Source organism: Papio anubis, chromosome 9, assembly GCF_008728515.1.
Source record: "Papio anubis isolate 15944 chromosome 9, Panubis1.0, whole genome shotgun sequence".
In the NCBI taxonomy this organism is placed as follows: domain Eukaryota; kingdom Metazoa; phylum Chordata; class Mammalia; order Primates; family Cercopithecidae; genus Papio; species Papio anubis.
In genome coordinates, this window is record NC_044984.1 from 43,887,719 (window position 1) to 43,911,756 (window position 24,038).

Genomic DNA, 24,038 nt, shown 5'->3' on the forward strand with positions numbered 1-24,038 from the left:
CAATCCTACTGAGGTGGTAGGTCCATAAAAGCAGAACCAATAGCCTTTGACACCTGAAAAAAGTAGACCACCAAAGGTGTGAAAAGTACAAAAAGATTAAAGGTATGAAAAGAGCAAAGGACAGCCATTTTAATGAAAGACACTGGGGACATGGAGGGCCGGGGGGACTGATAGGCACCAGATGCATTATTTCTTACTTTACTCAACACTCTTGGGAAGTCAAAGTCTTCACAACACTTTAGTCTCTCTGCCTCTACACTTCTCTCAATTCTTACATCATTAGGAATGAGGGGCTTCCTTCTCCGGAAACCCTGTATGCTTTGAGTCCAAGCAAATGCTGAGGCCCCAGGAAGACAGCTAGGTCAGCATGTTGCATCTGGCCACTAGAGGGTGGTGTTTCTGTAATTAAGGGGATCTTGAAAGGCTACAAAACTTGGACGGGAGTGGCAGCCAACTGGACTCAGTATATGAGGAACCCAGCAGAATAGAAAGGTAGGAAAGGCAAGTTAGGATAATGGTCGTTAATAAGTGAGGAATAAGGAATAGGAACAAGGTAGGAGGAAAGATTTCCCACCAAAGACCAAAGCCATGACTCCTTGGAAAAAGAGATACTGGCTCTGAGCTCTCCCTAGATACACAGATGTCAACAATAAGGCCGGGAGTAGTGGTTCACGCCTATAATCCCAGCACTTTGGGAGGCTGCAGCGGACGGATCACTTAAGGTCAGGAGTTCGAGACCATCCTGGCCAACATGGTGAAACCCCATCTCTACTAAAAATAGCCAGGCGTGGTGGCGGGTGCCTGTGGGAGACTGAGGCAGGAGAACTGCTTGAACCTGGCAGGCGGAGGTTGCAGCAAGCTGAGATCGCAGCACTGTACCGCTCCAGCCTGGGCAACAGAGTGAAACTCCGTCTCACACACACACAGGAAAAAGAAGTCAACAACAAAAGATTTCTCAGTTTATTTGCATATATACATTGTCACCCCAGGGAGCCAGCTCTATTTCAGAAGTCCCTGGCTCCCCTTACCCAGCCAACACCCAAAACTCACCCAAGAGGATGGGTCCTGGATAAATAATGCCCAGGACTCATATCCTGACCCCACAGGTTATAACAGAATTCATCTAGCAAAAACAGAGGGCTAGAGGCCAGTGTCCATGAGAGGTCCTTGCCCCTTTGTAAACATTGACATCCAGGCCACTAGAGCCTGGGGAAAGTGTGCAAACATGAGGATGCCACACTGTGTGTCCAGGGGTCAGGAACACAGCTGGCAACCATACCCGTGAAGTCCTGAGGGTCTGACCCCCCACTGGAACATGGCAAGTGCCAGAGGCAGAAACAAGGCAGTTACACCACACCCAAGGGCTCACATGAGATGGCAGCGACGCTCTTGCCCATAGGAATTCTCCACACGGGCAATCTCCTGGATGACTTTGGTGAAGATGCCTTGAGTCAGCTATAAGGGGAGAGGATTCAGGGCAAAAGTCAGTTCAGTGCCAATACCACCCAGCTCTGGGGTGAAAGCTCCATTCCTGCAACATTCCCACCAAGCAGTACAATAAGGAAAACACGGCTACCACCACCACCCTTCTAGTCTTCGGGCCGAGCACCTGATTCTCTCGAGCAGATGACTCCATAAATGTCGCACCCCAGGACTCTGCCAGCTTCTTCCCTTCAACTGCCTGTACCTCTCTGGAAGCAAATTTGGGACATAAAGATGGAGGATAGAAATGTTGGTAAGTGCTCTGAAAAATCTTCAGAATCAAGGCTTCCTGGCCAGGCTTAGTGGCTCATGCCTGTAATGTAGCACTTTGGGAGGCCGAGGTGGTGGATCACTTGAGCTCAGGAGTTCAAGACCAGCCTTGGCAACACACATCTCTATTAAAAAGAAAATGGGCTGTGCGCGGTGGCTCATGCCTGTAATCCCAACACTTTGGGAGGCCTAGGCGGGTGGATCACAAGGTCAGGAGATCAAGACCATCCTGGCTAACATAGTGAAACCCCGTCTCTACTAAAAATACAAAAAATTAGCCGGGCGTGGTGGCATGCGCCTGTAGTCCCAGCTACTCGGGAAGCTGAGGCAGGAGAATCGCTTGAACCCAGGTGGCAGAGGTTGCAGTGAGCCGAGATCACACCACTGCACTCTAGTCTGGGCAACAGAACAAGACTTCATCTCAAAAAAAAAGAAGGAAGAAAAAGACTTTCTCTGACCCACGCCATTTCCCCAAGTTTTGGGAGGAGGGCTGTGGAAGGAGAAAATATAGGTAAACAAAGGAACAATGGGTGAATCTAGGACTGAGGCTTGAAATATGAAATCGTGGCTTTTAAGATAGAAGTATTATCTTCCTTAAGCTTCAGGTTAGAGACAAAGAGAGGTGAAATGACTTGTTTGAGTCAGTGGCAGAGCCAGGATGAGAGCCTGACTGATTCCCAGTCCATTTCACTTCCTTTTCCTCTAAGTAGCAGAGATTTACATACCTCTCTGGAGAGAGATCTGCCTTGTTCCCAACTAGAACCACTGGCACCCTGTGAGGAAACAGCAGTTATTTCAGAATCCCCTCATTCCCCAACTCCTTATATCAAGGCTGGACGACTCCTTATCAGACCAGGCAGGATCTATATCCGAGCCTCTCTAACTTGACAATTCTCCCCTCTGCTCTCTCCTACTCCCTCATGCCCACACTATGTCCCTATCCCCCAAGGCCACTTACCGGGTTTTCCCATGGCCTTCGTGTAGCTTTTGGTACAGACTCTCAATGACTTGGAAGCTTTAAACACAAGAATTGGAGCTATAACTTTATGAGACAGTCCTCAGGTCTTCCCAAGTCCCACACTCACAACCTTGGTCACTTACCTATGTAGAGAGGTGACAGAATACACAAGCACATAACCATGGACTCCAATGATGAATGAATAGGGCAGAATGCTGTACTCATCCTGTCAAGAAATGGAAACATCAGTACCTAGATCCAAACCACTCAGATGGCAAAGGTTGGTGGGACAACATCCAGGTGACCCTCCCTGGGGCACACCCTACTATAGTCACTTCAACAAGTATTTATGGAGCAGCTCCAATGAGCCCTGCATACTCTTAACAGGTAAAATGCTTTTAATACTACTTTACAGATGAGCCACAAAGACTACCAGACTTCATCTCTGAGGGCTGAACTGCCACTTTTGGATACCATACCCCAACTGGTACCTGCCCTGCTGTGTCCACCAGGTGTAGGTGAAACTCATCTTTGCCAAGAGTCACTATCTTGCTGTAAGCTGAAAAGAAAAGAAAACTTGACTGTGAGGTGCCTTATAGGGCCAGCAATGTATGTACCCTGACTTTTTTTTTTTTTTTTTGAGACAGAGTCTCACTCTATTGCCCAAGCTGGAGTGCAGTGGCTCGATCTCGGCTCACTGCAACCTCTGCCACCTGGGTTCAAGCGATTCTCCTGCCTCAGCCTCCCGAGTAGCTGGGATTATAGGCGCCTGCCACTGCACCCAGATAATTATATATATATATTTTTTTTTGAGATGAAGTCTTGCTATGTTGCCCAGGCTGTAGAGCAGTGGCTATTCACAGGTGCACTCTTAGCACCCTATAGCCTGGAAGTCCTGGGCTCAAGCGATCCTCTCACCTCAACCTCCCAAGTAGCTGGAACTATAGGTATGCACCTCTGCACCTGGCTGTCTTATCTTCTTTTTTTTTTTTTTGGCAGCTTTTTTTAAAAGTAGATTGTTGGTTGGGCTCAGTGGCTGACACCTGTAATCCCAGCACTTTGGGAGGCCAAGGTGGGCGGATCACTTAAGACCAAGAGTTCGAGACCAGCCTGGCCAACATGGTTAAACCCTGTCTCTACTAAAAATACAAAACATTAGCTGGGCATGGTGGTGCATGCCTGTAGTCCCAGCTACTCAGGAGGCTGAAGCATGAGAATTGCTTGAACCCAGGAGGTGGAGGTTGCAGTGAGCTGAGATTGCGGCACTGCACTCCAGCCTGGGTGACGGAGTGAGACCCTGTCTCAAAAAGAAAAGAAAAATAATTACTTTTGTTTTATTGATGAATAATAGATGCACCAAGTTTCAGGGTACACGTGATAATACATTCATATAATTTGTAAGTATATCTGCAATATTCATCACCTTAAATATTTGTGTTTTCTTTATGCTAGAACCATTTGAATTCTTCTCTTATAGCTATTTTGAAATGTAAAATAGCTTATTGTAAGCTATAGTCACCCTACTGATCTACTAAGTCTTACTTCTTCTATCAAACTATATATCTGTACCTATTGATCAATTTATCTTCATCCCTCCCACTCCCTTCCCCCTGCTTACATTCTTTTTATTCTCTTTTTTTTTTTTGACACGTTGTTTCGCTCTTGTTGCCCAGGCTAGAGCACAGTGGCGCCATCTCAGCTCACTGCAACCTCCGCCTCCTGGGTTCAAGCAATTCTCCTGCCTCAGCCACCCGAGTGGATGGGATTACAGATATCCATCACCATGTCCAGCTAGTTGTTTGTATTTTTAGTAGATACAGGGTTTCACCAGTTGGCCAGGCTGGTTTCGAACTCTTGATCTCAGGTGATCCACCTGCCTTGGCCTCCCAATGAGCTGGGATTACAGGCGTGAGCCATGGTGCCTGGCCTTTTTTTTTTTTTTTTTTTTTGAGACAGTCTCATCCTGACACCCAGGCTGGTGTGCAGTGTCACAATCTTTGCTCACTGCAACATTTGCCTGCTGCGTTCAAGCGATTCTCCTACCTCAGCCTCCTTAGTAGCTCAGATTACAGGTGTGTGCCACCATGCTCAGCTAATTTTGGTATTTTTAGTAGCGATGAGGTTTCACCATGTTGGCCAGGCTGGTCTCAAAATCCTGACCTCAATCGATCCGCCCACCTCAGCTTCCCAAAGTGCTGGGATTACAGGCGTGAGCCACTGCGCCTGGCCTCCCCTTACATTCTTAACCTTGGGGTTGACACAGATAGATCAGCTCCAGGGAGTTATCCAGGTAACTGGAAAGACACACTAAGGTTCTTAATGTCTACATCTAAACTATCCCAGACTCAGTATCCTGCAAAATCCATACTCTAGCCATCCATCGAACAGGATTGCTGAAGAAGAAATTAGATGTAATGTGTAAATAAATCAGCCCCTTGGCACCAGAGAAATACATTATGGAGTTGGGTGGGCTATCCAATCCCTCCGGGTCGCGTCACCAGCACACTAGGGGAGAAGTCTACTCACTATTCTCCACTGTAGGATCGTAGCCTTCCGAGAACTCGCCTTCCACAAATTGATGTGCCAAAGATGTCTTCCCTGTGGGGAGCAGTGTGGCAGCTGTATCCAAATCATCCACATTCACATCCTCTGTCCTTTCGGACTGTGGCCCAGGACCAAAGGGTACCCCAAATTAACACCACAGTCTGTGAGTGCCTCAAGCAATCCTATCCCTTGTGTCTACCCTCACCGTCTTTTCGCCCGGGGTCTCCGCACTTTGGCTACCGGATGCATTCAGAAGCGCAGCAGGAAGCCTTTCCCGCCGCCTTCCCCACCCCATCCTACCCGCAGGAATATCCAAGATTCCCCAGGATCGAGTCCGCCCCGCCCCAGGACACCTGCGACTATCTGTCCCCACGGAGACCGCATCCCGGTTTTCAAATTGTGACCCCACCCCTATCCCCAAAGTAACGCTGGGACCACTCTGAGATTACCGCAGCCAGGTCCTCATTGAGCCTTAAGTGCTTGCGCTTCCTGCAGCCTCCACACACCACCAACCTTTATTCCTCCACTCTTCCAATCCTCGCTCTACAACCCCATTCTTACGATGTCACCATTCCTCCCTGGGTCGCGTTCCCACGGCAGCGCGCCTCTTCTGGCTACAAAGCTGCTGCGCGTCCGAGTTCTGCAGGGCGGAGACTCACCTACAGAGCGGTATCCGAGGATGACCACCTTCCTGTAACGGACCAGCGGCATGGCAGGAGCCCGCCCCAGGGGCTTGCGGAACTGCGGGCTGAGAGAGCCCGAAGACGAGGTCAGGGTGTGGGCAGGTGCCGGAAAGTCGCTCACCCAGAAGCTGCCGTGGGCAACTTAGAGGGAAACCAAAACAAGCGCCGCGCCCGGAGCTGCCCACGTGATCACAACACAGCACGTCTAACGCTAGGGAGCCCGGCGCCGGGGGAACTACTGTGCCGCGCCGCGCCGGGCTCCGCCCCTCAGGCCGCTCGCCATTGGTCCATTAGAATGGGTGAGGGCGGTGCCGCCCGCAGGAGGGAAGGGTGGGCCTCACGTGGAGCGGGAGTACTGGGAGCTGCGCGTGCGCAGACTGGAGCCGGTTCATTCATAAAGAAACAGAAAGGAACCCGGGGTCCTAAAGGCGTTTGCGCATTTGCAGCCTAGCTGAAGTGGCTGCGAAGAATTATGGATGGAAAATACCCGTTGTGTGGTTTCTGGCCATAAGATTCTAGCCCTTTGCATGGTCTCTGGGGTCCTTAGATACGAAGAAAAGGGCCGAAGTTCCAATATATTCCCTCTGCTTCCCCCAGCCTTCAGCCCCAGACCTATCAAGGTTTCCAGTCCTCCAGCATCTGATTTCAAACTGCAATTCTTGTTCTTGCGGAAATTGCTAGAATTTATGATCAAGTAGTCTGAGGTTTCTTCTTCATCCTCATGATCCTCAAACATTCATTTTTCAACAAATACTGAACATATACTACGTGTTTCAGGCATTGCTCCAGCTTTGGGGTCAGAACATGGACATGAAAGACAATGTGTCTGCTCTTATGAAGGGAGAAACAAACATACAACAAGGAGATATCAGATAGCGTTAAGTGCTATAGAAGATGGTGTGATAAAAGATGACCACTTTATTTTTTAAAGACAATACAGCATTTTAAATTTTTATTTATTTATTTATTTTGAGACAGGGTTATGAGACTGGCTAATTTTGTGTTTTGGGGAGAGACGGGGTTTTGCTATGTTGCCCAGGCTAGTCTCGAACGCCTGGCCTCAAGTGATCCACCCGGCCTGGCCTCCCAAAGTGCTGGGATTATAGGCGTGAGCCACCGAGCCTGGCTGAGATGACCACTTTAGATCAGTAATACTTTCTCCCATAGGAAACCCCATTTAAACTAAGATCTGAAGGAACCAGTTAGCAGATTTCAAAAGAAGAATCCAAGGGCCGGGCGCAGTGGCTCAAGCCTGTAATCCCAGCACTTTGGGAGGCCGAGACGGGCGGATCACGAGGTCAGGAGATCGAGACCATCCTGGCTAACATGGTGAAACCCCGTCTCTACTAAAAATACAAAAAAAAAAAAAACTAGCCGGGCGAGGTGGCAGGCGCCTGTAGTCCCAGCTACTCGGGAGGCTGAGGCAGGAGAATGGCGTAAACCCGGGAGGCGGAGCTTGCAGTGAGCTGAGATCCGGCCACTGCACTCCAGCCTGGGCGACAGAGCGAGACTCCGTCTCAAAAAAAAAAAAAAAAAAGAAGAATCCACCAATGCTAAGGCGTTAAGATGGAAATAAATTCAGTAAATTCCAGGAAGAGGGGAAGAAAAAAAGAAAGCCAGTTAGCCTAAAGCAGATGAAGTCTAAGAGAATGGCAGAGGCCAGGCCACATAAAGAAGTCTGGGCTAATTCTAAGTACTTGAAGGTATTTAAGCTGGGGCATGACATGATCTACATTGTCTTTCTAAAAAATCTCCCTGGCTTTGGTGAATGGATTGGGGTTTGAGGGGAACAGGAGCAAGAGGAAGCAGGGAGATTGGCGAAGAAACTGTTACCTGTAGTCCAGATGAGAGTGGCGTGGCTAGAGTGATCATGTTGAATGAAGTTGAGAATTCAGGATATTCTGAAGCTAAGGTTAAAATGACTTGCGGAAGGATTGGTAGAGGAGGGAAGAAAGGAAGGAAATCACCTAGATTTATAGATAGTTCTACTATACTATGTGCCAGGTGCATTTTATTGTTATCTCATTTAATGTTCACAAAAGCCGTAGGCTGGGCGTGCTGGCTTGTGCCTGTAATCCCAGCACTTTGGGAGACTGAGGCAGGCAGATCGCTTGAGGTCAGGAGTTCGAGACCAGCCTGGTCAACATAGTGAAACCCTGCCTCTACTAAAAATACAAAAATTAGCTGGGTGTGATGGTGCGCGCCTGTAATTCCAGCTACTTGGGAGGCTGAGGCAGGAGAATTGTTTGAACATGGGAGGCAGAGGTTGCAGTGAGCCAGGATCACACCATTGCACTCTGCACTCCAGCCTGGGCAACAGAGTGAGACTCTGTCTTAAAAAAAAAAAAAAAGATATTCTACTTTGTGCCAGGCACTCTTACTATGTGTTGCACACTAGGATACAGAAATAGGCCGGGCACGGTGGCTCATGCCTGTAATCCCAGCACTTTGGAAGGCCGACACAGGTGGATCACGAGGTCAGGAGATCAAGACCATCCTGGCTAACACGGTGAAACCCCAACTCTACTAAAAATACAAAAAATTAGCCAGGCATTGTGGCGGGCACCTGTAGTCCCAGCTACTTGGAAGACTGAGACAGGAGAATGGCAGACAGGAGAATGGCGTGAACCTGGGAGGTGGAGCTTGCAGTGAGCCGAGATCATGCCACTGCACTCCAGCCCAGGCAACAGAGCAGGACTCCATCACAAAGAAAAAAAAAAAAAAAAGGAAGGAAGGAAGGAAAGAAAGAAAGAAAACAGATGCCTTTTATACTGCTTGTACCATCGAGATGAACTCTCCATTCTTTTCCACCCAGATTTGTGTCCAGGAGGCAGGCCTTGTCTCCTGGCTTTCAGTGAATCTCAACCAAAAGAAAGCACACACAGGAGATTCAATGGAGGGAGGAGAGTGTCTCTGTCCCTCATTGAAGGTCACAGCACCTCTCAAGGCAGCCACCTCCTCCAACACACACACACAGCTGTCTCCTAGTTTTCAGTGACTCCCCTCAGCCTTCAGGCCTATAGCAGTATCAGCCTCTTTTCTGTTATTCACCTTGGGGCATTGCTCTATCCCTTGTGGTCTCCCTATACCCTGCCCACAGCTTTGTAAACAGTCTCCTTATTAAACCATCTTAATTCTCCTGTTTTGAATCAGCGAGAAAGCAAAAGAGCCAAGACAAAGGGCTTTCTTTTTTTTTTTTTTTTTTTTTTTTTTTTTTGAGGCCGGGTCTCTCATCGCCAGGCTGGGAGTGCAGTGGCGGATCTCCGCTCACGCAGCTCACCCCGGAGTTCGCCATTCTCTCCTGCCTCAGCCTCCCCGAGTAGCTGGGACCACAGAGGCCCATACTGCTTGACCTAGTTTTTTGTATTTTAGTAGAGCGGGGGTTTCACCGTGTTAGCCAGGATGGTCTCGATCTCCTGACCTCGTGATCCGCCCGTCCTCGGCCTCCCAAAGTGCTGGGATTACGAGCTTGAGCCACCGTGCCGACCTTGCGACAAAGAGACTTTCTCCTCTTGAGACTTTTTCTTTTTACCTGGCGGGGAAGATCTCACAGCAGATATTCCTACATCTCATTGAATAAGATTGTTTATATAATCATCTCTGGCTGTAAAGGAGACTTTGGAAATTTTAGCATTTCTTTTCTAGCATCATAGTAAGAAAGGCAAAGACAAGGTGATTAGAATAATGTTTTTGGCCTGGCGTGGCTCAGGCCTGTAATCTGAGGACTTTGGGAGGCCAGGCAGGTGAATTGAAGTTGACTCAGGAGTTCGAGACCAGCCTAGGTAGGCAGCATGGGTGAAACCTGTGCAAAAAATACAGAAAAAAGAGAGAAAAATTAACCAGGCATGGTGGCGTGCCTGTAGTCTCAAGCTTCACTTGGAGGCTGAATGAAAGTCACCTGAGCCCAAGGATGTTGGGGGCTGCAGTGGGCATAATGTTGTGCCAGCCAGCAGGAGCAGCAAGGACCCCTGTGTCAAAAAAAAAAAAAAGAGGCTAGGCACAGTGGCTCGCAGCTTGTAATCCTAGCACTTTGGGAGGCCAGGCAGGCGGATTGCCTGAGCTGAGCTCCCAGGGTTCAAGACCAGCCTGAACAACACAGTGAGAGCCAGTCTTTACTAAATATAAAAAGTTAGCCAGGGCTGGAGCATGGTGGCTCCGCGCCTGTAATCCCAGCACTTTGGGAGGCTGAAGTAGGATGTGGATCACCTGAGGTCAGGGTTGAGACCAGCCTGGCCAACGTGGTGAAACCTGTCTCTACTAAAATAAGAAAAATTAGCCAGGTGTGGTGGTGTGTGCCTGTAGTCCCAGGTACTTGGGAGGTGGAGGCAGGAGAATCATCTCTGGACCTGGGAGGCAGAAGGGGTTGTGGTGAGCGAGAAATCATGCCACTACACTCCAGCCTGGGCATGGAGAAGCTGAGACTCTGTCTCCAAAAAATAGAAGAGAAATGTTTCTGAACCAATCTATAAAAAGGCACCGCACATTTTAGGACCAAGGTATTGGTTGATTAAATATTCATTAAAAATAACTTTAAAAAGGAATGCATAGGCCAGGCACGGTGGCTCACCCATAATCCCAGCTTGCTTTGGGAGGCTGAGGCGGAGGTGAATCATGAGGTCGGGAGTTTGAGACCAGCCTGACTAACATGGTGAAACCCCATCTCTACTAAAACTACAAAATTGTGGTGGTGGGAGGCACCTGTAATCCCAGCTACTCTAGGAGGCTGAGGCAGGAGAATCCCACTTGAACATGGGAGACAGAGGTTGTAGTGAGTCAAGATTGCGCCACTGGCGGTAGCGGTGGCTCAGGCCTGTAATCCCAGCACTGGGAGGCCGAGCGGGTGGATCACGAGGTCAGGAGATCGAGACTATCCTGGCTAACATGGTGAAACCCCATCTCTACTAAAAATACAAAAACTAGCCCGAGGCGTGGTGGCGGGCGCCTGTAGTCTCAGCTACTTGGGAGGCTGAGGGAGAATAAGTGAACCGGGAGGTAGAGCTTGCAGTGAGCCGAGATCACGCCACTGCACTCCAGCCTGGGAGACACAGCGAGGACTCCGTCTCAAAAAGATTTTTCCTGCATTCCAGCCTGGGTGACAGAGCGAGACTCCATCTCAAAAAAAAAAAAGTAATGCATAAATGGTTTATTTAGTAAAGATCACAAAAATAGGATCGAATAAAGGAAGAATAGAACTTGAGTATAAGTCAAAAAATAATATATATTAAAATATATAATATATAAATATTTTATATATAATAAACATATTTATTATATATTATTTATATAATGAAATAAAGGAAGCAATTCATCCTAATGTTAGATAAATGGGATTGGAATAACATTTCTTTTGTTTTTTATTATTTTTATTTATTTATTTATTTTTGAGACAGGGTCTCACTCCGATTGCCTAGGGTGGAGTGCAGTGGCATGATTTTGGCTCACTGCAGCCTCTACCTCCTCAGCTCAGGTGATTCTCCTACCTCAGCTTCCTGAGTAGCTGAAACTACAGGCATGCACCACCATGCCCAGCTAATTTTTGTATTTTCAGTAGAGATGGAGTTTCACCATGTTGTTCAGGCTGGTCTCAAACTCCTGGAGTCAAGCAATCCACCCACGTCAGCCTCCTAAAGTGCTGGGTTTACACATGTGAGCCACCGCACCCAGCCTGTTTTTGTTTTTTAGAGACAGGGTGCCACTCTGTCACCCAAGCTGGAGTGCAGTGGTGCCGTCATAGCTCACTGTGGCCCATAACTCCTGGGCTCAAGTGATCCTTTTGCCTTAGCCTCCTGAGTAGCTGAGACTGTCTGGTATGCACCACCGCTTAATAATCCCTTTTTTGTCAGAGGCAGGGTGAAGCTCCCCAGGCTAGTTTTAGACTCCTGGCCTCAAGCAATCCTTCCTCCTCAGCCTCCCAAAACACTGAGATTACAGATGTAGACCACCGAGCCTGGCCTGAAATAACATTTCTTTTTTTTTTTTTTTTTTTTTTGAGGCGAGGTCTGGCTGTGTCGCCAGGCTGGAGTGCGTGTAGGCCTTGATCTCGGCTCACTGCAAGCTCCACCTCTCCCGGGTTCACGCCATTCTCCCGCCTCAGCCTCGAGTAGCTGGACTACAGGCGCTCCCGCCCTGCATGGCCTAGTTTTTTGTATTTTTAGTAGAGAGCGGAGGTTTCACCATGTTAGCCAGGATGGTCTCGATCTCCCTGACTTGTGATCCACCGCCTCGGCCTCCCAAAGAAGTGCTGGGATTACAGGCTTGAGCCACTGCTTGACCTGAAATAACATTCTAAGACAACTGTGTATTGCTATGTCTCAAACAACTGAGACAAAAATAAAGATAAGATGTTCAGAAAACTGTCTTAAGTATCTCTGGAAAAGTGAAAAATGTCTCTACTCTGTTTGCATCAAATTATATGGCATGTCTTTCTAATGGACTCCATTGCACAGGTATTCAAAGGCTTCTTTGTTTTTCCACAGTCATGGGTTTACCTCCCCTGCTGATGTATCCAATTACCTATTGTTGCATAACAAACCACAACAAACTTTGGTGCCTTAAAACAACAATGTATTTTTCTCAGTTCTGTGGGTTGAATTGATGGTTCTTTTTGTTTTGTTTGTTTTTGGGGGAGGCGGAGTCTGGCGCTGTATCACCAGGCTGGAGTGCAGTGGCGGGATCTCGGCTGCGAACTCAGCCTCCCAGGTTCAGGCCATTCTCCTGCCTCAGCCTCCGGTAGCTGGGACTACAGGCCCGCCACCACGCCCGGCTAGTTTTTGTATTTTAGTAGAGCAGGGGTTTCACCATGTTATGGGATAGTCACCGATCTCCTGACCTCGTGATCCGCCCGGCTCGGCCTCCCAAAGTGCTGGGATTACAGGCTTGAGCCACCGCGCCCGGCCGAATTGATGGTTCTTATGTTGCCTCCTCTGGACTCACTCTTGTTACTAGTCAGTGGAAGCTCCACTGGGAATGGAAGGTCTAAAATGACCTCACTCATGTCCGGAGCCTTGGTGCTGGCTCTTGGCTAGGCCTCTGTCTCTCCACATGTCTCTCATCATTTATTGGGGCAGCCCGAGCTGCTGCTTCTTGGGTAGCAGAAGCACCCAAGAAGGCAAAGTTAGGACAGTGCATGGTCTCTTGAGGCCTTAGGCTTTGAAACTCATTTAACACAAGTTCTGCCACATGTTAGTAGCCTAAGCAAATCACAATGCCATCCCAGATTCAAGGCATGGGGAAATAGACTCCATTTCTCCATGAGAGAAACTGCAAAATACTGTAGCTCTGTTTTTCAATCTGCTACAGAGTAGATTGATTATGGCAAGAAGTCCAAGCTGGAGTTCTTCATTTACCAAGCCCCCAGGTTTCCACAGCTGTAGTTGAGACTTACAACTCCATCCTCACTACAAACATCACCCTGGAGCACTCAGATTGCACCTGCATGGGAGACAATGAGGCCATCTGTGACATCTGTCGTAGAAACCTTGATTTTGGGTACCTGACCTACAGTAACCTGAACTATCTGATATTGAATCTGTTGTTGTAGTCAGTTGAATATTAAGAACACATTTGGCTTTAGTAACAGAAAAACCAAGTTGCAATAGCTTAAACAAATAAGGATTTATTTTTCTGAAGTAACAAAGCTGGAGGTAAGCAGCATCAGTCCAGTTGCTCCATAATGCCAGGGCTGGTACCTGCAGTCCTCTTAACTCTTCCCTTATGCTTGTCACCTCATGACCACAAGATGAGTTCACCTTTAGGTATCATATCTAAATTCCAAAAGAGGATCTAGTAATCATAAAGGCACTTATATTGAAAATGAGTATTTTAGCCAGGTGCGGAGGCTCATGTCTCTAATCCGAGCACTTTGGGAGGCCAAGGCGGGTGGATCATCTGAGGTCAGGAGTTCGAGACCAATCTGACCAACATGGTAAAACCCTGTCTCTACTAAAAAATTAGCCGGGCATGGTGGCGCACATCTGTAATCCCAGCTACTCGGGAGGCTGAGGCAGGAGAATCGCTTGAACCTAGGAGGCAGAGGTTGCAGTGAGCCGAGATCACGCCACTGGACTCCAGCCTGGGCAACAAAAGCAAAACTCCATCTCAAAAAAAAAAAAAAAAAAAAGAGAGAAGAGAAAAGAAAAGAAAATGGATATTTTCATATCAATATACAAGTTTGGGGCCAGAAGCAGTGGCTCACACCTGTAATCCTAGCACTTTGAGAGGCCAAAGTGAGCAGATCACTTCAGATCAGGAGTTCTAGACCAGCCTAGGCAAAACCCCGTCTCTACAAAAAATACAAAAATTAGCTGGGCGCGGTGGCTCACAACTGTAATCCCAGCACTTTGGGAGGCCGAGGCAGGCGGTTCACAAGGTCAGGAGATCGAGACCATCCTGGTTAACATGGTGAAACCCTGCCACTACTAAAAATACAAAAAAAAAAAAAAAATAGCCGGGTGTGGTGACGGGTGCCTATAGTCCCAGCTACTTGGGAGGCTGAGGCAGGAGAATGGTGTGAACCCAGGAGGCGGAGCTTGCAGTGAGCCGAGATTTTGCCACTGCACTCCAGCCTAGGCGACAGAGCAAGACTCCATCTCAAAAAAAAAAAAAAAAAATACAAATTTGGCCGGTGCGGTGGCTCACGCCTGTAATCCCAGCACTTTGGGAGGCCAAGGCGGGTGGATCCCAAGGTCAGGAGATCGAGACCATCCTGGCCAACATGGTGAAACCCCGTCTCTACTAAAAATACAAAAAACTAGCTGGGTGTGGTGGCGCATGCCTGAGAATCGCTTGAACCCAGGAGGCGGAGCTTGCAGTAAGCAGAGATCGCTCCACTGCACTCCAGCCTGGTGACAGAGTGAGACTCCATCTATAAATAAAATAAAATCCAAATTTGATTAGACGACTCCTCCAAGCTGAAACCTAATTAAATTAATTTATTCGACTAAAATGACTGCCTATGTCTCTAGAAAAATATCAAAATCCTTAACATAGTACAATGCCTAATAGTATTTGCAGAGGCTTAATAAATATTTGTGGAAGGGAGAGAGTCAGGTTTGGATCTGGGAGGAACTGCCTTGTGCCTTCCTGTGTTGATTTGCCTTGTTTAAATCTCAGAGCATCTCTTCATTTCCAACTTCATGGAAGTACCTAATGGTAGCCTTTGTTAACTCAAGACCACACAGCTGGTGAATAGGAACCAAGTAGAATATATAGCCCTATTGTTTTTAACTGTAGAATCACAGTTAAGTGAGAAACAATCAGTTTTAAAGTGATAACCACTGGCATGATGTTTGATCCTCCCCAGACACCCTGCCAATAGTTTCTAGGCCTTGGTACAGTCTTTCAGAGATAAAGGAAATTCTCCTTCCATCTCAACAAAGAAGTCCCTTCATCTTTGGACAATTCTGAGTTATTGAAAATCAGGCAATTTAAAGACTACTCTATCCTAGTCAATTTATTGAAATATATAGAGAGTCAAAGAGGGCTGAGAGAGAGCGAGAAACCTATATTCTCCTTTCTGTAGTGGTCCCAAGGTGCTTTGGGCCAGCTGCTTCCAAGAGGAGAAGGTGGGTGACCTTGTCTTCAGCCTATTTAAGGAAGAGATCTGCAATATCTGTTCTCAAAGATTCTGCAAGATACTATAGACTAGCCAGGGACTAGAACGAGGATGGGATGTGTGTGGAGGAAATGGGATTAATCCCAGATCAAATGTTGGGTGGAATCCCAGCTGCTGCAGCTGCTGGGGGCTTAACCAGCTGTTCCCTGGGCAGCTGTAATGTTCACCCCAGGCCTGGTTCTTAGGATGACAGCTCTATCTCAGCTTGTGGCGGTCAGCTCCAAGCTAAGCCAAGGCTCTGCTAGATGGATGGCTGGAAAGCAAAAGAGAATAACAGAGAAGAAGTACCCAGTTCAAAGGACTTCTGTTTGGACATCATATGGTTTGAAATCAGACAACTGTGTTCTTAGGTTTTGCAGTCCCAAAGAGAGAAGTTAAGACACAGTTCAAGTTTCTGAGAGAAGCAAAGCCAGGGCTGGTGGTATCACCTTCAATTCTGTTCCATTGCTATCCTATCCTATCCTATCCTATCCTGCTCCAATTTCTCTACATGGCTCCCACCATCTGCTCCCACAACACACTCCGTGTGGGAGTGGGAGCATTTCCTTCTTGTAATTGAAACTAGAGCAAGGACATTCAAATGCTCAACCGAGGACTAATCTACATAGGGATAAGGGCTATCTAAAAAGTCCTATCCGACCAGGTGTGGTGGCTCACGCCTGTAATCCCAACACTTTGGGAGGCTGAGGCGGGTGGATCACCTGAGGTCAGGAGTTCGAGACCAGTCTGACTAACATGGTGAAACTCTGTCTCTACTAAAAATACATATTAGCCGGGCGTGATGATGCGTGCCTGTAATCCCAGCTACTTGGGAAGCTGAGGCAGGAGAATCGCTTGAACCCAGGAGGTAGAGGTTGCAGTGAGCCGAGATCACGCCATTGCACTCCAGCCTGGGCAACAAGGGCAAAAAAACTCCATTGAAAATAATAATAATAAATAAATAAATAAGTCCTATCCAATTGCTAGTTTCCCCTAATAGCCTAATAGCTGGGATTATAGGCACACGCCACCACGCTCAGCTAATTTTTGTATTTTTTCAGTAGAGACAGGGTTTCACTATGTTGGCCAGGCTGGTCTCAAACTCCTGACCTCGTGACTCGTCTGCCTCAGCTTCCCAAAGTGTCGGGATTACAGGAGTGAGCCATGGCACCCAGTCGTGTTTTTTTGTCTTTGTTTTTGTTGTTGTTGTTGTTGTTTTGTTTGTTTGTTTTGATACAGAGTTTCACTCTTATTGCTCAGGCTGGAGTGCAATGGCATGATCTCAGCTCACTGCAAACTTTGCCTCTGAGTTCAAGCAATTCTCCGCCTCAGCCTCCCGAATAGCTGGGATTTCAGGCATGTGCCACCACGCCTGGCGAATTTTATACTTTTAGTACAGACGGGGTTTCTCCATGTTGGTCAGGCTGGTCTTGTACTCCCTACCTCAGGTGATCCGCCCACCTCGGCCTCACAAAGTGCTGGGATTACAGGCGTGAGCCACCATGCCCAGCCTCAGTTTCCCTTTTAAAATGCAAGTTTGATTATTCCTCTCAGCAGGATTTTTCCCTTGCTTCAAATATTACCATTACTTTTCATCTTTAGGACAATATTCAAAATCCTTAAAGCAAGCTGGGTGCACTAGATCACACCTGTAATCCCAGTGCTTTGGGAGGCCAAGGTGGGAGGATTGCTTGAGACCAATAATTCAAGACCAGCCTAGGCAACATAGTGAGACCCCATCTCTACAAAAAGAAAACAAAGTTAGTTCATGCCTGTAGTCCTAGCTACAAGTTACTCAGCAGGCTGAGGCAGGAGGATGGCTTGAGCTCAGGCATTCCAGGCTTCAGTGACCTATGGTGGCACCACTGCACTCCAGCCTGGGAAATACAAGACCCAGATCACATCACCCTCTAGCTATACTGAACTTGCTGATGCTCCTTTGATCTCCTCAGATTCATCTTACTCTTGCTCCCCAAATCCAACCTTTTGCACATGCCGTTCCCTCTTGGACAACTCACACTCATCTTTCAGGTCTCAGTCTAAGTGTCACTTGTTACCACATTCAACAACCTCTAACCATTTATGCCTGTCTTGCCAGATGAACTATAAGAGCCATGGGGAGAAGGGATTGTGTCCCTGTCTGCCTCTATTGTCCTATCTCCATCACACAGCACAATACTTGACACATAGTAGGTACTCATGAAATTTTAATGAACTGAAAATAACCTCCTCTCAGGGAGATGCTTATTTGTATACATCCACCAAGTCATATACAGAGACAACAACAATGACAATATGCTGATTGGCCACAAAATTCCTTGCAGGGAAATAGACCCTGACCACCTTCTTTCCCATGATAGCTGCCTCAGTCTTCCAACCAAAGAGGAAAGCTCCCTCCAATATTACAGAGACCACAAAAGCACAGTCAAAAATAAACATGTAGGCAAAACCTGGTGGCTCACGCCTATAACCCCAACACTTCGGGAGGCCAAGGTGGGAGGATCACTTGAGCTCAGGAGTTTGAGACCAGCCTGGGCAACATAACAAGACCTCGTCCCTTTTTTTTTTTTGAAATGGAGTTTTGCTCTTGTTGTCCAGGTTGGAGTGCATGACGCCATCTTGGCTCACCGCAACCTCCACCTCCCTGGTTCAAGCGATTCTCCTGCCTCAGCCTCCCAAGTAGCTGGGATTACAGGCATGCATCACCATGCCTGCTAATTTTGTATCTTTTTTTTTTTTTTGAGACGGAGTCTTGCTCTGTCACCCAGGCTGGAGTGCAGTGGTGTGATCTCAGCTCACTGCAAGCTCCGCCTCCTGGGTTCACACCATTCTCCTGCCTCAGTCTCCGGAGTAGCTGGGACTACAGGCGCCCGCCACTACGCCCAGCTAATTTTTTTGTGTTTTTAGTATAGACGGGGTTTCTCCATGTTGGTAAGTCTGGTCTCAAACTCCCGGCTTCAGGTGATCTACCTGCCTTGGCCTCCCAAAGTGTGGGGATTACAGGTGTGAGCCACCATGCCCAGGCCTTTAAAAAAAAAATTAGAATAAAATAAAATAAACATGTAGGCTAGATGCAGTGGCTCATGCCTGTAACCCCAGCACTTTGGGGGGCCAAGGTGGGAGAATTGCTTGAGGCCAGGAGTTTGAGACCAACCATAAACAACATAGTGAGACCCTGTCTCTACAACAAATACAAAAATTAGCCAGGTGCGGTGGCATGCACCTTTAGTCTTAGCTACTCAGACGGCTGAGGTGGAAGGATCATCTGAGCCTGGGAGGTCGAGGCTGCAGTGATCCATGATTGCGCCCCTGAACACAGTGAGACTCTTTCTCAACAAATAAATAGCTGGGTGCAGTGGCTCACAACTGTAATCCCAGCACTTTGGGAGTCTTAGGCAGGGTGACTGCTTGAGTCCAGGAATTCCAGACCAGCCTGGGTAACATAGTGAGACCTCATCTTTACCAAAAAATCAAAAAATAAGGCGGGAGGATCTCTTGAGCCTGAGAGGTTGAGGCTGCAATGAGCTGTGATCATGCCACTGCATTCCCACCTGGGTGATGGGAATGAGAACCTGTCTCAAAATAAATACATAAATAAATAAATAATTTTTTTCTTTCTTTCTTTCTTTTTTTTTAAAAAGGCTCGGCGAGGTGGCTCACACCTGTAATTCCAGCACGTTGGGAGGCTGAGGCAGGCGGATTATTTGAAGTCAGGAGTTCAAGACCAGACTGGCCAACATGGTGAAATGCAGTCTCTACTAAAAATACAAAAAAAATTAGCCAGGTGTGATGGCAGGAGCCTGTAATCCCATCTACTTAAGAGGTTGAGGTAGGAGAATCACTTGAACCCAGAAGGCTGAGGTTGCAGTGAGCCTAGACCTTGCCACTGCACTCCAGCCTGGTGACAGAGTGAGACTCCATCTCAAAAATAAATTAATAAATAATTAATTAAATTAAATAACCATGTGGAGTTTCTAGGTCAGAAATGCTCACTTTTCAGCCGGGTGCACGCCTGTAATCCCAGCACTTTGGGAGGCTGAGGCGGGCAGATGACGTGAGGTCAAGAGTTAGAGACCAGCCTGGCCAACATGGTGAAACCCCATCTCTACTAAAAGTACACAAATTAGCTGGACGTGGTGGCAGATGCCTGTAGTCCCAGCTACTTGGGAGGCTGAGGTAGGAGAATCGCTTGAACCTGAGAGGCGGAGGTTGCAGTGAGCTGAGCCATTGCACTCCAGCCTGGGTAACAAGAACGAAACTCCATCCCAAAGGGAAAAGAAAGAAAGAAAGAAAGTAATGCTCATTTTCAAGGACAGCTGATTACTTCCACTAAGTAGAGACCCTGTCTCAGCACTAGCCTCTTTCTACCTCAAATATTTCTGGAAGCTTGAACTAGTTTGCTAGAGCTACCATAACAAAATACCACAGACTGGGTGGCTTAAATAACAGAAATTTATTTTCTCACAGTTCCAGAGGCTGGAAGTCCAAGATCGAGGTTCTAGCTGATGTGCCTTCTGGAGAGGGCTCTCTTCCTGTCTTGTAGACAGCCACCTTCTGTCTATGTCCTCACATAGTCTTTCCTCAGTGCATGTGGTAGAGCTAGTACCTGAGCACTCTGGTGTCTCTTCTTATAAGGGCACTGATCCTGTAGGATCAAGACCCTACCCTTATGACCTCATTTAACCTTAATTACTTCCTTAGAGTCCCCTTCTCCAAATACAGACACAGTAGGGGTTAAGGCTTCAATATATGAATTTGAGCTGGGGGGAGGATACACAAACATTCAGTCATAACAAAGTTCAATCTTCCCTCTCCTTCTCTAGTCCAAAAAGAGCTAAGGGTCTTCTTATGCTTTCTGTGTTGGCGTACCAGCCTGCCATAGATTCCTGCCAGAAACCTGTATCAGTATATGTATTTCCTTAACTGGATGGCTAGATAGCTTTAGGGAGCTATCTAGCTATTTAGTTAGGGAGCCAATGAAAATGAGAGAGAAATAACTGTCAGAAAGCTGGGAGGACTTTATAGTGACTCAGTGAAGGGAAGGAGAAAAGGTGAAAAACAGCTAAGGTCCAACAAGATGCGGCCCCATTCATCAAGGTGGTCTTCTTTCTTTTTTTTTTTTAAAAATTATTTATTTGTTTATTTATTTTGAGCTCTTGCTCTGACACCCAGGCTGTAGTGCAGTGGTGTGATCATAGCTCACTGCAGCCTTGAACTCCTGGGCTCATGCGATCCTCCCATCTCAGCCCCCCAAATAGCTGGGACTACAGGCATGCACCACCACACCTGGCTAATTTTAAAAATTATTTTTTGTAGAGACAGGGTCTCACTATGCTGTCCAGCCTGATTTTTTTATTTTTATTTTTATTTATTATTTTTTGTTTAGATGGAATCTCACTCTGTCACCCAGGCTGGAGTATAGTGGTGCAATCTCAGCTCACTGCAACCTCTGCCTCCCAGGTTCAAGCAATTCTCCTGCCTCAGCCTCCCGTGTAGCTGGGATTACAGGCTCCCGCCACCATGCCTAGCTAATTTTGTACTTTTAGTAGAGACAGGGTTTTGCCATGTTGGCCAGGCTTGTCTCGAACTTCTAACCTCAAGTGATCCGCCCACTTTGGCCTCCCAAAGTGCTGGGATTACAGGCATGAGCCACCTGCACCTGGCCCAAGTCTTATTTCTTGTTACTCCCGCTTCATTTTGCCACTTACTGGCTGTGGTAACTTAGCCACATGACTTAAGCCTCTCTTTGTCTCAGTTTCCTCTTCTGCAACACCATCTCAGATTGTGATTGTGAGGATTAAATGAAAATGCAGGTAAAGTCCGGGTGTGGTGGCTCACGCCTTAATCCCAGTACTTTGGGAGGCCAGGCGGGTGGATCACCTGAGATCAGGAGTTTGAGACCAGCCTGGCCAACACAGCGAAATCCCGTCTCTACTAAAAATACAAAAAATTAGCCAGACATGGTGGCGGGCATCTGTAATCCCAGCTACTCAGGAGGCTGAGGCAGGAAAATCACTTGAACCCCGGAGGCAGAGGCTGCAGTGAGCCGAGATCATGCCACTGCACTCCAGCCTGGGCAATAAGAATGAAACTAGAAAGAAGGGAAGGGGAGGGGAGGGGAGGGGGAAAAGAAAATGCAGGTAAAATATCAGGGCAGGGCCTGGCATATCTTAAATTCTCAGTAACCATTAGCTACATATTGTTACACTTCCAGTCTTCTGCTCTAAATAAGTTGCACAGCTTCATCTCAGATTCTGAGTCCTTGCTCATGATGTTCCTTCTGCCTGGAGTGCCCTTTCCAGTCTCCTCCGCCTACACATGCTTCAACATCTTAGTCAGGCCCTCCTTTCTCCTCAAGGCCTTCTCTGTACTAATATGGCATTTACCACCGGTTCAACTCATCCAAATTAAGTAACAATGTTAAATATTTTCTGTGTTTATGTCTACTTCCCCAGGGAAGAAGCTGTTTGTTAACCTTTTGTGTTTTTCAGTGGGGAATTCAGGGCTACACTGCAGATGTTCAGTAAATCCTGCTTGAAGGAAGGAAAGAAGGAATAAAAGACTGGATTCTGGGCAGATAAACAAGTCACCTGAAACCTTTAGGCAGTGGTTCTCAACTCTGATTTCTCAATACGCAGACAGGTATTGCCAGGGTGATCACAAAATGCTTCATAAATTCTTAAAACAATATTACTTTTAATTATACTTCTTCAGAAAAGTAGTCTCAGGCACTACCTGGGACCCCATTATGTTTTCACCTCCTTGACTACTGAGCTCAAGGGTCACAAAGGTGAGGGACATGAAGAGTCAACTTCAATATGTAAAGAAATCTGGACTACTACAGAAATGCTGCTAGTATACCTCCAGCTTCTGAAAGTGCTGTGACACAACCCCAGAAAGTTTGCACGACTGATGCTTTTAGTGGAATGGTGAGGAAAGAAGCAATCGGAAGGCAGCAAAGTCAGTGAGAAGTGACCAAAGAATAGAAAATATTTACTGAGTGCCTATTCCACATCCAGCACAATCCTTGTCAACCATCCTGTCACAGAGGTATCATTATCCCCAGATCTGGCTGACTTATAAGCTGAATCATCATTGACTATTTTGTTGATGGTAAAATGTGCTGCAATTGGGAGGTATTGCATGGCCAAGTGAATATGCCCACCTGCTACACCGAGATGCTGCTTGAAGGCAAGTCATGCTTTTTTTTTTTTTTTTTTGAGAGCTAGGAGGGGACTCAAAGGAATAAAGATAATGAAGGGAGGAAGTGCGGGTTGAGAGGTAAACCTCAAGCCTAGAAAATTACTTACAGAATGTAGTTTAAGGGAAACCAATGAGTTCTCCTTGTCCTGAAACATCTCCCTAGCTAACTTATTACAGTGCTAGGAATCATCACCATTATGATTTTATGGTTAAAGGTTAAAACTGTAAGATATATGTATTACTGCTGGGCACAGGGGCTCACACCAGTAATTCCAGCACTTTGTGGGGCGAAGGCAGGAGCCTAGGAGTTCAAGACCAGCCTGGTCAACGTAACAAGACTCTGTCTCTACAAAAAATACAAACGTTAGCCAAGCATAGCAGCATGCACCTGTAGTCCCAGCTATTTGAGAGGCTGAGATGGGAGGATTGCTTGAGCCCAGGAGGTTGAAGCTGCAGGGAGCCAAGGTCGCACCACTGCACTCCAGCATGGGCGACAGAGCGAGATCCTGTCTGTTTAAAAATACATGTATATATATGCATTACCTGATTACCTGGGAAGGGCAGTAAAACCAAGGAGCCCATCAACATAGGAAAACTAATTCGTTTATCAGATTTGTCATCACCTGTGGTGACATGACAGGAAGGCACCAGATCTGATAAAAAGAGACAAGGGTAGGTTTAGAAAGTAGGAAAGGTCCACAGCTTGGGATGTGTTTCTGAGACACGGAAAAACAAAGGTGCAACAGACCCCCAGTGTGGGTTGAGGGCAGCGGTAGGTGGAAGGACACCAAAGGTAAACTTGGCCGGCTTCCAAATATTGCCTTTATCAAGCACTACCTGGAACCCTATTATGCTTTCACTTCCTTGACAACTGAACTCAAGGGTCATGAGGGTGAGGGACATGAGGCAGCAACTTTGATATGTAAGGAAGTCTGGGCTACTACAGGTATACTAGTAGGGCGTCTGCAGCTTCCAGGAACCACAGAGCTAAACTAGGCAGGAGGGATATAAAAGTGCCATGGTTTGGAAGGACTTTCCCAAGGAGAAGCAGGTGGACTCCTTGATAGCTCCTGATATGCGTGGCTTAGCACTGGCAGCTTAACAAGGCCCACCCATCATCCCTCCCCTCCTGGGAGCAGGCTCCTTTGCGCAGGTCCAGTACACCCTTCCATGTCTGAGGCCTCTTTCCTTCCGTTTCAGAGAACCACATGCATAGGCCTAGAATTATCTTGAAGGCCACCAGAGGGCGGTGTATAGCAGGGACCCTGTGCGGTGGGAGCGCACTTCTGCTACTGACAAGGGCAAG

At 47.2% G+C, this 24,038-nt stretch overlaps 1 protein-coding gene across 5 annotated transcripts; it reads right to left on the reverse strand.

The window, feature by feature from the left end:
- Nucleotides 1–945: 945 nt before the first annotated feature.
- On the reverse strand, nt 946–6,924 carry RHEBL1 (RHEB like 1). 5 transcript variants are annotated; one of them, XR_634671.4, is made up of 8 exons: nt 5,914–6,917; nt 5,237–5,372; nt 3,202–3,269; nt 2,854–2,936; nt 2,711–2,767; nt 2,478–2,525; nt 1,610–1,691; nt 946–1,455 (listed from the first exon to the last, which is right to left on the reverse strand). XR_634671.4 is itself a non-coding variant. In XM_003906315.5 (8 exons), exons 1-8 carry the CDS (start codon nt 5,963–5,965, stop codon nt 1,366–1,368), a joined length of 552 nt encoding a protein of 183 aa, XP_003906364.1. In that variant the 5' UTR covers nt 5,966–6,912; the 3' UTR covers nt 946–1,365. The 5 variants fall into 5 exon arrangements, 4 of the variants coding, with proteins under 4 accessions (XP_003906364.1, XP_009178928.1, XP_021777974.1 ...); XM_003906315.5 differs by having other exon boundaries at nt 5,237–5,308; nt 5,914–6,912; XM_009180664.4 differs by having other exon boundaries at nt 1,338–1,691; nt 5,237–5,308; nt 5,914–6,922.
- Nucleotides 6,925–24,038: the final 17,114 nt, after the last annotated feature.

Coding starts and splice junctions, on each gene's coding strand:
- RHEBL1 (XM_009180664.4), bottom strand. CDS start 5,965: ATGCCGCTGGTCCGTTACAGGAAGGTGGTCATCCTCGGATACCGCTCT. Junction 3,270..5,236: donor CGATCCTACAGTGGAGAATA/GTGAGTAGACTT, acceptor TTTTCTTTTCAG/CTTACAGCAAGATAGTGACT. Junction 2,937..3,201: donor TGGTGGACACAGCAGGGCAG/GTACCAGTTGGG, acceptor ATTTCTTGACAG/GATGAGTACAGCATTCTGCC.